General features: G+C 45.1%; 1 protein-coding gene and 1 pseudogene across 9 annotated transcripts in view; one reads left to right on the top strand and one right to left on the bottom strand.

Annotated features, from left to right (window-relative positions):
- SMOC1 (SPARC related modular calcium binding 1) overlaps positions 1 to 3,889 on the bottom strand; it is a 145,248-nt gene extending 141,359 nt beyond the window's left edge. For 5 of the 9 annotated variants that reach the window (XM_036267520.1, XM_036267529.1, XM_036267503.1 and 2 more), the window contains exon 1: positions 3,545 to 3,667. In XM_036267520.1, the coding sequence (XP_036123413.1) occupies positions 3,545 to 3,643 (99 nt within the window). In that variant the 5' untranslated portion in view covers positions 3,644 to 3,667. Of the gene's footprint in view, positions 1 to 3,544 lie in introns of all 9 variants that reach the window. The other 4 variants (XM_036267554.1, XM_036267561.1, XM_036267538.1 and 1 more) reach the window with 2 other exon arrangements.
- An 8,728-nt stretch (positions 3,890 to 12,617) lies between these two features.
- Positions 12,618 to 12,990, top strand: LOC118624121 (annotated as a pseudogene).
- The last annotated feature ends 2,194 nt before the right edge of the window (positions 12,991 to 15,184 follow it).

The raw sequence follows: 15,184 nt of genomic DNA, 5'->3' as shown, positions 1-15,184 counted from the left end.
TTCAGCTTGGAAATCACTGTACAGCCCAATCCATTGCAATAAATATTTACAGAATGCTTTGCAGTGTGACCAATAAGATCTCTATTCTGCCCTCAAGGGTTTTGGGGCTTGTTCATTTAACAAGACAGGATCATGCACGTAGTGCCGAAGGGGCCGGTTAGTGCTAAAAAGATGCAGATGCTGGCCCGATTTCAAGATGCTCACTGCAGAAGGATTAGCAGAAGTTAGAACACACGGGCACCAGATACAGGAATTGTAAGGAGGTGAGAGTGATCGATTCTAACCAGTAGGAAAGTTCCTAGAGAGTGAAGCTGGAACTGGGTTTTGCAGAATGAACCGAGTAAGTGACAAGAGAGAGGACAACTAAAGCCTAGACCTAAACCAATTAAGAAATCAAATATTTTACTCAGACTTCTGAACCCTCCCATTTTCTCCCACTTCTCAAACTTCTTAAATCTATTTCCTGCCTCCAGTCCTGCTAAAACACCAAGAAAGGGGTACCCATGGATGACTGTGAAACATTCCTGATTGGCATTTATTTGTTCATTCCACAAACACCTACAAGTCAATCCCTTGTGCTGAGCTCTGGGGATATACCGACAGGCAAGATGGGCACAGTTCCTGCCCTCACTCAGATCCCAGCTTTTAAGGGCAGACAGGGGATTAGACAAAGACAGTTGGCTTGGCCTGACCATCACCCAGCCTCCATCGGCTTGGGAGAAGCCCTCCCCCATCTCATCCTCCCCATGAAACATTTTCAGTAAATTGTGCAGGATTAAAGAAATGGCTGCTTCTTTGGTAATTAAAAGGATCTTAACCTGTGCCAGGTAGCCGTGCTGCTCAGAGCTGAGAGACCAAAACTCAGGTGCTTCCTATATAATAGCATCCAATCTGATACTTGATCGCTGCTGGTTTCCAGCATCAAACAAATGTCAGGAATTTTATGAAGGCAGGAAGCAAATAAGGGGGCAAGGATTGGGGTCTAGGCCTCAGGGGAGCTCAATTAGTGAGCCAGATAAAGTTAAACTGAAAGGGCATGCTCTCGGTTTCCTAGAAAGCCAGCTGGAAAAGATGCCAATCCTTAAGCCTCTGTCACTCAAAAGATTAACAGAAGAGACCCAGGGGTGCCCAAGGGAATGCTGCAACAAGCCAGATGTTTCTGCTCCTCCTATGACACTGCCACTCGCCATCAGAGCCACACTTCAGAGGCCACCATGAAGCCACATAAGGGAAGTGTAGTCTTTGGAATAGGTGGAAACTCAAAGACATCACTCTTCAGCAATACAGACATCCAAAAATAGTCTTATTAATGCTTCCTTACAGACTCGCCAGACGCTTCTGGGTTCAGTATCTTCTCATTGAGCCCTCTCTTCCTTGAATGACGATGGCATCCCTAGTTTGACGATCACTCCCTGCAGCTGCTTGGGGTGTGGCAAGCACACAACCTGTAAACCCATATAAACTGTGATTTGGCTCCCAGAGCTGCAAATGCACCCGTCGGTGTTTCAAGCAAGCCGTTTAGCCTCCCTGGGTTTCAATGTACTTAAATACCTAGTCCAAGTGTTCATAAATGGTAGCCTTATTGTTACCTATAAATGCACTCAGGTGCATTTATGCTCAAGACAGCAGCTTCCCCTGGGTCCTTTCTAAACACACACGAGAGAGGGGGGGGGGGGATGCAGCTGGGACACACACAAACTTATTCACAGTTCCTGTTTATGTTCTATCACTTCTATTGAGTTAAAAACTAAAGAAGCTGGAGGGAAACCTAACCAATGCCCTTATTTTCCCCTGAAGCCTCTATCTTTCCCCTAAAAGTTGCTTCCTCCAATTTTCAGGAGTCAGGGAAGGAGAGCCATATGGCTTAAGATGCTAGACATGCCCAGCAGCAAAGAGCCCCCCACCATTTGTCTCCAGGCCTCTCATGTGGGCGGGCATCCAGATTTCAGTCGGGGTGCTCTGGTCTGCATCTCTTTCTTGACTGTTCCTAATTATTGGAGGGAATGCCATGGCTCTCCTGACCCCAGAGTTTAAGAGCTGTGAGTCCTAATATCAAACCAAGCAGCTTCATTTAAAAGGCATCCTCAACTGCATCCATAAAAGTCACTCCCGGAGCCCTTGCTTGCCCCAGCTTTAGAAATGCCTGCTGTCGAGGATTTATGACACGCCCTGGATCTAATCTGCGGCACTTTAACTGCTGCTGTTGCACATCTGGTCATAAAAGCAAGGGCCGGCCCAACACGGGGACAAACACTTTTCTTTCCTAAGTGGCTGCAAATCTGATCTCACAGTGATAGCTGGGCTCGGATGTAATCAGCCAGCATCTGGGCAGTCATTAAAGCTCGTCAAACTTTGCAAGGCTTTTGCTCTCCACACGACAGCTATAAAGACGATTCTCATATAGCAAGAGCTATGAATAAAGAACCTGCAATCTGAACAGGTGGTAATGAGGCTAGGCCCAAGGATATCCAGGAAAGCACACGTTAGTTAAGGAGCTAACCTTGTTTTTACAAAGATCCTAGCTATTTCATGGACTCCCATGATGCCGATTGAGGCAAGAGCTACCCTGAGAGGCGACTGCCCTGACATAAGCTAATTCCTGGCCAGAGATAGTCTAAATACATTTTGGTCAAATGAACAAGAGGTGGTTTAACAGCACATTTTTTAAGGCAGTGGAATTCTTCATCCGACCAATTTTGGGGGTGAGGGGGGGGCAATAATCTAGACCAGAAATGAACACAATGCTGTCGGTTCCAGGGGAGTTTACAATATACTGTACTGCCTGTCCTGTGCACAGAATTGGCACGTTTCGTATCCTTCAGAAACTCCAATCAGACCAAGGTTCAACAAGTAGTCCAAGCTCCCAGTCTCAACCCAGGGGAAGAGACCCTTGCATTCTGAGCTCCTCCTTTCTACCACCTCTCCACAGCCCCCCACCTCTAGCCTCCTCCAGAGCTGTGCCCAGCAGGAGAGAGCATTAAAATTATCTGCTGTGGGTTTTACGAGCAGCGATCGCTTTTTAAAACAACAACAACACAAGGTCCTTGTGTGGCTCTCGGGTAACCTAAAACTCTGGAGGCAGACCGCCCCCCCCCCCCCCCCCCCCCCCCCCCCCCGCCGCCTGCCAAGAACGCCAGCGCTCCGGGAGCGGGCGCAGAGACCACAGGGCAGCCCTACTCCAGCGGAGAGCGAGCCTCTGGGACGCAGGAGGCACCTCTAAGGGTCTTGGAGCAAAATGCCCTGGGAGAAGAGATTGGAAAAGAAAACCCACCAGTGACAGTTGGGAGGGCTGGTGGGTAGGCAGAGTCGCTGCTGCAAGAAAAGATTGGGGGTGGGGTATAGACAATGAGAGAAATGTTTTATTTCAGCAACTTCGCCAAGAAGCCCGCAGGAGACTGGGTAGTATGGGGGCGAGGTCGGGGGTGGGGGGGCGCGAGGTCTGACACCTCCCTTCCTCTTTGCCCCTCCCTCCGCCCCTGGTGGATTAGAGCGAGCGACCATCCTCTCCCTCCGCAGGTGGTCGCGCGACGGGGGGCGCACTTACCCGGGGGCCCGTGGTGCGGTGGCCGTGAGCCGGGGACAGCTGCACCAGCACGAGCAGCAAGTGGGGTGTGAGCAGGCGGGCGCAGCGCGCGGGCAGCATGGTGCCAGCGGGCTGCGGGCAGGGGTCGAGGACTCCGCCGGGCGCACTGCCGCGCCTGCCTTGCTGCCTTCCTTCCCTCGGGGGCCCTGGCGGCGGCGGGCGGCGGGCAGCGGAGGTGCAGCGCGGGCTGGTGGAGGCTGCAGGCAGAGCGCGGTCATGAACCGCGAAGGAGGGCGCTGGAGTGCGAGCGTGTGCTCTGCGCGCGGCAGTCGCTCGGCTGGGCCGGGTCCCGGTGGCAGCAGGTTGGATGCCAGAGCCTGGGCCATGGGAATTCCCGTTATAAACCCCTGAGAGGGGCGGGGCGTAGCCCAACGGCCCTGATTGACGGGCCGAGAGGCCCGTAGCAGTCGTCCCTCTGGCAGGTGAAAGCCAATGGGAGAGAGGAAAGAGGGGCGGCTCGCGGTCAACCTCACAGAGAAGAGATACTCAGTTGCTCCGCCGCAGTGGGCTCCGGCAGACACTGGGATGAAGAACCTTCTGTCCACCCTTCTGTCCGAGGAAGCCTAAGAGAGCTGCAGCAGCCTTAACCTACCAGAATGCCCACTTAGTTAATAACAATGTCTTAGGCATGTATAGATTTCAGCACATGTACTTGAGTTGTCACAACAGCCCAGTGAAATAGGGAAAATACTCGTAGCCCCACTTTTCTGACGAGGGTAGTGGGGCGCAGAGGCGCAGAGAAATATGCTTACCCACTATTTCAACACGAGAAGAACTGGGAAGTCACTGGATGACCCCTACCCGGCAGGCTGTCAGTGGTGTTGGGAGTGGGGAGTGGATACATCCACTTATTTCAAAAAACTTACAGAGGGTGACACCCAAGTCCTATAGTGGTTGCCCCAGGAGAATTGTTGAAGGGACGAAGTGACGCACCGCTGGGCATCTGTCCCCTGGGGAAAGCCCTGTGGATGTGGAATAGAGGTCCCCCTAGGGCCTTGTAGTGGATCTGGGATTGGAACCAGGCATTCTGGCTCCCTGCCTTGAACTGGAGGGCCAAGTGGCAGCCTCTCTGTGGCCTAGGAGCCCTGGGAGAGGGAGTCAAAGGTGCGCTGGTCTCCTTGTGGGGGGGGGGGGAGTCTGTGGGTGCAAAGACCCCAGAGATGGGTCAGAGGAGGGTGGGTCACCTCTCCTGGGGCCCACTTGGATAGGTCCATGCAGCAAAGGGTCCAGTCGGAAGTTGGAAGGCTCTACCCAGGGTGGTGCCAGAGGGCCATCTGGGGTCTAGCCACAGCATCACACCAGTTTCAAACCAGAGCAAGGTGTTCCACTGCATTTGCCCAGGAGAACCATGTTTCTCTTCTTGTGTGGAGCACAACCCTTAGAGTTGATTCCTGTTGGTATGGACCACCCACTTGACAAGAAAAATTCTTTTCTCCAACCAGACTAGAAGCAGCACCAGCACTTAACTCCTCCTTGTCTGGGCCAGTGAGGCCCTGACAACCGTTAGCTCTGCTCCCCTACAACTTCCTTCCTCGATAGTATGAACAAGTTTCCCACTCAACTCCTGTATTCAGTTTTGCCCACTCCCCTTACTCACCCCGTCTAGCCTTTACCGTGTAGCCAGTCATTCTTCCAAAGAGCAAACCTGAATGCACCCCTCCCTGCTTAAAAGGCTTCAACTCTCCCCTAAACCCTCAGATTTAAAAAAAATGAATTTGATGCCAAAACACTAACAAAGTACTTGTAGTTCCCAAACAAAAAATGAAGAACACCTCTAAGAGACTTGCCTAGCTTCCCCTGCTGAGAAACAGTGCAGTGTTCAGATATACGCTCTGGAGCTAGACATGATGGGTTCAAATCCTGGGTCTGCCACCTAGTGGTATAACCTTGCACAAGTCACTTTGTCTGGGATCCAATTTTCCCCTCTGTAAAATGGGGATAAAAATACCACCCACCTCATGATTTTTTAAAAAGATGGAGTATATAAAGCCTTTAGAATGGTTAAATTAGAAATATCACCATCTAGCAAGTGGCAGATAGATTCAACTTCACAGAAAATAAATGGATACCCCATGAGATTGTGACTTAACTGGCTTCATTTGGCTGATAAATGACATTCAAGACTCAAGCCCAGGTTTTCAGATTCTAATTCTGTCTCTGTCGTGTGATGACTGCAATGTCCCATCTTAAAAGCCACATGGTTAGACATTCCCTGTGTGTTCCTTTGGAATTTCTTTAGTGGCCTGCAATGGAACTGAGACTTCTGAGCTTCACTGAGCTCCAGGGAAGAGCATGGAAACAGCAAGGGTCAGCCCTTCCTGGAAACAGCCCTTGTGATCTGGCATCCTGGGAATTTGCCCAGCTGGACCTGTGACACGTGTCCAGTACCACGGTGCCTCATGCAGCACTTACACCAATTCACATGTGCCTACCTAAGTGTTTACCCACCGAGGACTCAGCAGGAAGGAAATGTTACCACTGAGCTGGGCAGCCTGACAGGTTTGTCCAGACTCTATCACCTGGTTATATGTACCCCCATCAAGCTGGTCAGCTTCTTTCTGTTGCTGAAATTATTGAGAAATCTGTTGGAGTAAGTAAATATGCTTGAGATGGCCCCCGTTATCTGGCAGCACCAAATGCCCAGGGAAAAGGCATTGCTATAGTCCTTTCCATCCATAACACCACATGCTGCCTTCCAGCCAGAAAGCTTATTTCCAAGTCACCGCTAGTCCAAAAGTCTACATTACTCTGGATTTCAACCATGTAGCTTAGTTTAAAATATGAGCAACTGCTTTCCAGTTACTTTGCTCAGCAAGTATTTTCTTTCCCTCTGGTTGGCATGCGGGGCCTGTTGTAACCATGGCCATCATTCAAATGATGCATTTTCTTCTCCCAAATCCTCCCATGTCCAGAAAAGGTTAGAAATTCCAGAGAATGATTAGTCCCAAACAGCATCTTTCTTCCAGGCTTAGTCTTCTGATCCAAGCAGAGAGTGAAATTAACAAGGTCCTTCTTTCCCTGGAGGCTAGGCTTATAAATAAATGTAGCTATCCCTGCATCTGGTCTGTCCAGTTTCAGCCATGCTCCTGGTCCTTTGGGACTTCTATTTGCATGGGGATATTTCAGTAGAAGAAAAATAATACTTTATATCCCATATTGAAGCCTGAGGGCCTCAAATATTTAGTACTAGCAAGGGATGCCCATTTCAAATAAATCTGTGTTTCTGTGTAATCCAGAGGAAGCTTACCTTGTCTCGTATTCAGAATAAAACCTTTCCATTCATTTTAACAGATACTTGAGGCATCTCTTTCTGTGTCCAACACATGCTCATCATTATGAGGGATCTTTGGCTGCACACCCTGTCCTCTGAGAGGTTACAGTCTAATTTGAGACACAGAGCAGACAAATACTTGGACACCATATCTGAAAGCAAAGCCTGAGATGTGTTTTAGGGACTCAGAGACCAGGGACCCACTATAGACCTAATGGACAGGGAAGGTCTCATGAAGAAGGTAGATCTGGAATGGGGCTTTGGAGAAAGGTGCTTCTATAATATAAATATACCTCGATTTATGTTTGCTTCACTTGTTACAACAGCTACCAACAGAAACTGATGGGTTGTGTCTAAGGTCCAGGACTCTTTTCAAATAAACTACTGAGCTCAGAAGCCTGGGCCACCAAGAACCCTGGGTTCTGTTTCTGGATTTATGACTAACTTTAGGTAACATTTAGCACTGGGCTGGCATAGGTATTATTGGTCCCATTATGCAGATAAGATTGACTCACAGAAGTTAACCTTACCAGGTCAGGCCCTTAATTTTAAATATACATGACCACACACACACACAGTAAATACGTGAGGTGATGTATGTGTTAATTAATGGAGAAATCCTTTCACAACGTATAACATGTATTAACTCATATTATACATTTTTTTGTTGTTGTTATCCTCACCCGAGGATATTTTTCCATTTTTTGTGCAGATAGAGTGGGAGGGAGAGAGAGGAAGGGAGAGAGAGAGAGAAACATCGATGTGAAGGGACACACCGAGTGGCTGCCACCCGCACGACCAACCAGGGCCGGGGACAAACTGCAACCGAAGTACGTGCCCTTAGCGGGAACCGAACCCGGGTCTCTCCGGACTGCAGGCCGACGCTCTAACCGCTGAGCCAAACTGGCCAGGGCACATATTATACATTTTAAGTATCTCACAATTTTATTGTCAATTACACCTCAATAAATATGCAAAATATGTATCACAAAGATAATTATAGTGACTTAAACAATTTAGAAGCTTATTTCTCTCTTTTGTATACAAACTCCCTTCAAAGTATAGGGCAGCTCCTTCTAACCCAGAGTCCTTTGTATTGCTGTCATTCTTAATAAGCCACTTCTGCCTCACGGTCCAAGATGGCTACACAAGTTCTAGTCATCACTGGTTTTCCAGTCAACAGGGAGGGAAGAGGATGAAAGAAGAACATGCCTCTATGTTTAAGAACACTTTCCAGAAGTCACATTTCATTTTATCTATTGGCCAGAATGTAGTTATATGACCACATCGACCTAAAAGAAGGCTGAAAAAATATATAGTCTTAGCTCGAGGTAGCCAAAGGTGTCCAGCTAAAAATCAGGGTTTATGCTACAAAGGAAGAATAAAACACTGGGCACAACTAGCAATAGGGACTCTCATTATTATGACAGCTTGAGTTGCCAAACAAAAGAACCATGGACAATGCAGTGGAGCTCAGAAGGTTCAGCTGCGGCTTCCCTCTAGCTCTGAATGTCCAGCTTCCTTATGCTCAAAAATATTAAAATATTGCCCTAGTTGGTTTGGCTCGGCGGTTAGAGAATCAGCCCGCGGACCAGAGAGTCCTGGGTTCGGTTCTCGCTAAGGGCACGTACCTCCGTTGCAGTTTGTTCCCGACCCTGGTTGGGGTTGTGTGGGTGGCAACCACTCAATGTGTCCCTCTCATATCAATGTTTCTCTCTCTCTCTTCCTCCCTCTCTCCCTCTGGCTCTATCTGAAGAGAAATGGAAAAATGTCCTCGGGTGAAGATTTAAAAATAATAATAATAATAAAATATTAATGGTGTTAGGGCCAGACACCCAGACTCTTTTTTTTAGATGTAATTGACATATAACATTGTATTAGCCTGAGGTGTACAACATAATGATTTGATATTTGTATATATTGTGAAATAATTACCACAATAAGTCTATTTCACATCTGTCACCCTGTACTTACAATTTTTTCTTGTGATGAGAATTTTTAGGATCTACTCTCTTACCAACATTTATATATACAATACAGTAATGTTAACTATAGTCACCTTGCTACACATTCCATCCCCAGAGTTTATTCGTCTTATAAACTAGAAGTATGTATCTTTTGACCCCCTTCACCCATTTTGCCCCCTCACCCCCCACCTCTAGCAACCACCAATCTGTTCTCTGTATGATCTCAGTTTCCTTTGTTTTGTTTTGTTTTTTTTAGAATCTACATATCAGTGAGATCATATGGTATTTGTCTTTCTCTGTCTGATTCATTTCACTTAGCATAATGTTTTCAAGGTCCATCCATGCTGTTACAAATGGCAAGACTATTTTACTGTATATGTATGCCACGTTTTTTAATGCATTCATCCATCAATGGACACTTAAGTAGCTTCCACATCTTGGCTATTGTAAATAATGATGCAAAGAACATGGGTGCAGATACCTTTTCAAGTTGGTGTTTTAGTTTTCTTTGGATAAATACCAGAAACAGAATTGCTGGATCACATGGTAATTCTATTTTTACCTAGACTATTGATACCACAAAATTTACTTCTGGTATTTCCCTCTATTAGACACCTCGAGTGGGAGGAACCGAGAACGTACTGGGGTGAAGCTCAAGCCACGTGGTGCCAGAGCGGCAAGTGGCAAGAAAGGAGCCCCTGAAAGAGACCAGCAGTCAGTTATGATCATCAAGAATAATGCATATCTTTGTGAAAATATTCTTGGTGATCATCTGTATTCCTGTTTCTATTTATTTCCCCTCTTCCACCTACAGGGGAATCTCTCTCTTTTTATTTGGTTACTTTTCTGTGACTTGGTTTCAAACTTGATAATAGTAGCAGTAACTAGGAGGGCTTAGCAAGTGTCAAATACACAGACTTTAAACACACATTGTGGCATTTACCCTATGAGGGAGGTGCCATTATTGTCCAAATTTTACTAAGAAACTGAGATTTGGAGAGGATGCATAACTCGCATAGGCAGGAACAAGTAGCAGACTCGGAACTTGAACTTAATCTACCCTATGCTACTAACAGCTGAACTTTTTTTTTTTTTTTTTTTAATCCTCACCTAAGGACATTTTTGCATTTATCTTCAGATAGAGCAGAAGGGAGAGAGGGAGGAAGAGAGAGAGACACATCGACTGGTTGCCACCCACACAACCCCAACCAGGGCCGGGGACAAACCGCAACCGAGGTACATGCCCTTAGCAGGAACTGAACCCGGGACTCTCTGGTCCGTGGGCCGATGCTCTAACTGTTGAGCCAAACTGGCCAGGGCACAGCTGAACTTTTTGCTAAGCACTTTCCTTATGTGATCTCATATCCTCAGGCCCAGCCTATGAGGTCAGTGTTATTAGTCCCATTATGTAGATAAAGAACTGAGGCTTAACCACAAAGGTTAACCTTATCAACAGTTGTCCTTAAATAATGCATGCACATCAAAAGTTTTGGCATCCTCTTAAACCAATGAACTTTTATTTGTTTTCTTCTTATTATTATTATTGATATATATTAGAAAGAGAAGAAGGGAGCGATAGAACATCGATGCAAAAGAGAAACATTGATCAGCTGCCTCCTGCACATCCCCTACTGAGGATCGAGCCCACAACCCAGGCATGTGCCCTGACCAGGAATCAAATCGGGACCTCTCAGTCCATGGGATGATGCTCATTCCACTGAGCCACACTGGCCAGGCAAATCTATTAGTTACAAGAGTCAGAAGCACATGCTGTGTTTGCACATACTATTTTGTGTATTACTGAAGGTTAACTCCTATTTCCATGTGTATGAATTTTTCTCACTCACCTGCTTTAATTCATTTGTGGGCTTCATTGGTTTGTGTTGTTCACACCGGAGCCCATGAGGCAAGGAGCCTTTTCCATGTCTTCAGGCCCATAATCACCACAGTTGGGTACTTCAGAGAAAGCACTGTTACCAGGGCCTCTTTCAAACTAGGGTCTAAGATGACATTACAAATCATCACTGCTTGGTCCTAATCCATTGACAGAGAGACAAATCAGTCAATCAAACGAATTTCATTGCATCCCAACTGTGTGTCTAGTATTGCACTAGGCACCAGATATACAATAAGAACAAAGGAAGAAGGTGACTGACCTCAAATTGCTTACAGTTTAGTGGGAATACAGACATTAAGCAACTAATTATTAATAATTCACTAATTACAGGCATCCATAGTACTGCAAAGATGTACAGGGTGTTTGGGGAGTTATTAAAAAGATGTCTAACTCAATCTGGAGGGTCAAATTTCCTGAGGATGTGATGTTTAAGCTGAACAAAGAGCAGGAGGAAAGCATCCTGGGCATGGCAAACAGCATGTACAAAGGCACTGAGGCAGGAGAGAACATGGAACTAAATTTGCAACTAACTGGATCACTCTTATTCCTTTCACTCTCAGTAGCCCAGGAAAAAATAGTTGTTACTATTTACCATCTGGGTCTGATGCATTCATTTTATGTTTTTATATTTTTAAGTCATTTCACAAATAATCTACAGAAGTAGCAATAAAGAGATAGTGTATTCATTATCTATTGCTACATAACAAATTACTCCAAAAAAAACTTAACTTAAAACAATAAACATTATCTCACAGTTTTTATGGATCAGGAATCTGGGAGTGGCTAGCTGGGTGGTTCTGGCTCAGGGTCTCATGAGGTTACAGTCAGGGCCAGCTTCATAGGCACGCAACCTGTGCAGTCATGAAAAGTCCCACATTTGGCATAATCCTCTGCTGTTGCTGTCTTTAATTTTTCATAATTTTTGAACAAAGAGACCCCCAGTTTTCATTTTGCACTGGACCCCGTAAGTCATGTAGCCAGTTCTAGTTGCAGTCAGCCTATCAGCCGTGGTTACCGTCATCTATGGCTGGCAGACTCCTTTCAATCCCGCCCGCATGGTTGTTAGCAGGCCTCAGTGCCTCACTGGCTGGGGGCCAGATACCGCCATTCTTCTCCACATGGGTCCTCACAGGACAGCTGGCTTCACCCCCAGAGCAAGTGATCAATGAGAGAGCCCAAGATGGAAGCCACAGTCTTTTATACACTATCACTTCTGCCATAGTCTGTTGATCACGCAGGCCAGCCCGGTATGATATGGAAGGAGAATACATACAGGTGTGAATGCCAGGAGGCAGGGATCTGTGGGAACCAACTTGCAGGCTGACTACCACATACAGTGAAAAACAAATTTGTTAGAAATGTTAATAAGAATTTAAAATAATAAACCCAATATTTTATTCTATATTTTCCTAGTTCTAAAGGTAACATATCTGAAATAGACAATAAACTTTGATTGAAACCATCTGCTCATCAAATGTCATAAACTTGGAACATATTGATGATGTAAATATTGATTCCAGATTTCAAATGTATCTCCAATTAGTCTGGCTTATCATTCCTTGTGGTCTTTCTGTTCACATTTGCATCATTAAAGCATAATACCTTTGAAGGCTTCGGTAACTGATAATTTGTTGAAGAGAGTATAGCTATCTTCTTTGCTTCATAATTGCAAAACATTGTCATTTTCAGATTGATAAACATAATTTAAAATCTTCAATCCAATTCATATTTTTATTTCTACCTCATCTATTTCCTCTCTGTATACACACCTGCCTTCAACATTCTATCATTCACACAGCACTTCAAGTAAAGTTTGGTGCACAAAAATCTAAATGATCACTGTTATTGTCCGGCAGCTTATCAAGACTGCATTGGCAGCATCTGCCTTGGAGTTTTGCTATGCAGCCCAAGGACGACAAGAAGAAAGATGCTGGAAAGTCTGCCAAGAAAGACAAAGAGCCAGTGAAGAAATCTGGGGGCATGGCCAAAATGAAGTGGTCCAAAGGCAAAGTTCAGGACAAGCTCAATGACCTAGTCTTGTTTGACAAAGCCACATAGGACAACTCTGTAAGGAAGTTCCCAGCTATAGGCTTATTATAAGTCCAGCTGGCATCTCTACGAGATAGAAGACCCCCAGCTCCTTGGCCAGGATAGCCCTACAGGAGCTTCTTAGAAAAGAACTTATTCAACTAGTTTCAAAGCACAGCACTCAAGTAATTTACACCACAAGTACCAAGGGTGGGGTGCCCCAGATGCGGGTGAAGATGCATGAACAACAGGTCCCACCAGCTGTGCCTTTTGAAAAATAAAACTTTATTAAATTGAAAAATATTTAAAAGATTAAAGAATATTGCCATATGTCATTTTAGGAAAAATAGCAAGGTTTAGGCTCTTGTCATAAAATGTTGTATAATTAAGTCCATCTGGTTGAGGGACTAACTGAATGAAAATACCATATTTCCTCTTTTTTCCTTAAAAACATATTCCTAATTTATTGAAAATCATCTAGGAGAGCATAATCCAAAGATTCATAGGCTAAGGTTTCTCTTACAATCAATTTCACCATCGTCATTTGCTTGCATTCTAGAGTGCTACATTAATCTTCTGATTTATGAAATAATTATGAAACCTCATGCTCTACCTCTCTTTGTCATTATAGGTAGAAAAGAAAATATTCAGAATTTTTAGTTTTATCAAATGAAACTAAAAGCAGACCACAAAGATGGTGTCTCCAGTTTTCTTTTATATCTTCTTGGAAAATGATATAATAATTTAGGCAGTGAATTAAGAAAACTGGAGAATGATAAAATACTGATGATGGGTTATACTATTGCCTCATCCTTCTTGATAATTCTATCATTCTTCACTTTTGTTATTATTTTAGTCTTTTTCAGCATAGTTGGGAATAACTCACTAGTAACGATAAAATAATTCCTAGGAAGACAAAAATAACTATTTCAAGACATAGGAAAAAATAAGATCACTAGGATCTTATAATGTATTTTACCTTTATAAAAGAGTTCCAATGTTTTCATATTGTAACTGCAAGATACATTGAGTTTCATTCTATCTTTTAAAAAATAATTAAATATTGTTTTTGTGCTTTGGAAGATATATTAAAACAAAAGTCAGGAAAAAGCAATGCTTTACAAAAATTTAAAGTGCTTTAAAAAAAATTGTGCCCAATGGACCCTGGATGGTATTTAGACAACTGGTCTACTGGATTTGGGAGCAGTGGCACCATTAATATGACCTGAAGCTGGAATTGTTCCTGCCCCACACACATCCCCTCAGCCCACAAGTTCTCTTGCAGCTTTCGAAACTCCCAGCACCTCATCTTTCCGCCTGTGGGCTTCCTTTGGCTATGGGTGCCTGCCTGCCCATCCCTTGCTGAAAGCCAGAAGGGCCTGGAGGGCCCTACCCCCAGGAGCAACTCTCACCCAATGAGAAATCGAAGTGAGTGGGTAAATTCTCCAACTTCCTCACCTCCCCCCAATAACATAACTCTGAGGTTGTTCCACAGTCTTTCAATGAGTCCCCAGCAGGATTAGGCCCCAGCCACCCAGAGCAGTAGCCATTTCACTGATAAACCAGCAGTTACGTGGAGGAAAGGGGCCACATGCTACACCTGACAAGCTCAGGGGAGGTCTGCACGGTGGCCTTACAAACCCAGGCACCAAGGGTAACCACATAGGATGGTTTGAACATCAAAATTTCTCCCTAAAAGTGGGTCGTGCGGCAGTTATGTCCTAGGCCTGCAGCTTCCTGAACAAAGGCGGGTCTTGACCTTAAGTGACCCTGTCTATTGTCTTTTTTCATTTAAAATGACATACCTTTGGAATGTCAGAGGAATCCCCTTTTCCAGACCCCTCAGGGCACAACCTCACACCAGAGCAGGAGACCCCAGAACCCCTCATTGTTGTCTTGTTCCCCAAATACCATCTCTATGTGCTGTGAATGTTCATTATTAACTATCCTGAACCCACCAAGGTAAAAGAATTATGTCTTTCCGTTTCACTTGTTATCCAATCCCAGAGATGCCCCCCACACTGCCATTCTTTCTCCCACCCCCGTAAGCGATCACCAATGGATTTCACGTCACCCTCCTTACAGCTCCTCCTTTGATTCTAATGTATAAAATAAGCTGCAACACTGCCAATCTCTGGAGAATTTTCTGAATCCACTGAGATTTTGCTCTCCGGAGACTGTTGTCAGTTTGGTTCCAATCAACTCATAGACATTCTCTACCGGCTTGGACGTTTCCTACATGGACAGTTGGTTTTCTCCTTTCCCCTCTGCACTTCCCACTGCCTTGCTGTTTCCTTGAATCACCTCCAAATAAACTACTTGTGCCAAAATTCCCTATTTTAGAATCTGCCATTTAAACAAAATAACCTACACCAAGACGCAAGTTGAAACCGCAGTAAACAGTAAAGCAGCTACAGCTCCCAGAATCATTGGTAGGG

This window comes from Molossus molossus, unplaced genomic scaffold, assembly GCF_014108415.1.
Source record: "Molossus molossus isolate mMolMol1 unplaced genomic scaffold, mMolMol1.p scaffold_m16_p_1, whole genome shotgun sequence".
In the NCBI taxonomy this organism is placed as follows: domain Eukaryota; kingdom Metazoa; phylum Chordata; class Mammalia; order Chiroptera; family Molossidae; genus Molossus; species Molossus molossus.
This window is presented reverse-complemented; position numbering and strand designations above follow the sequence as displayed.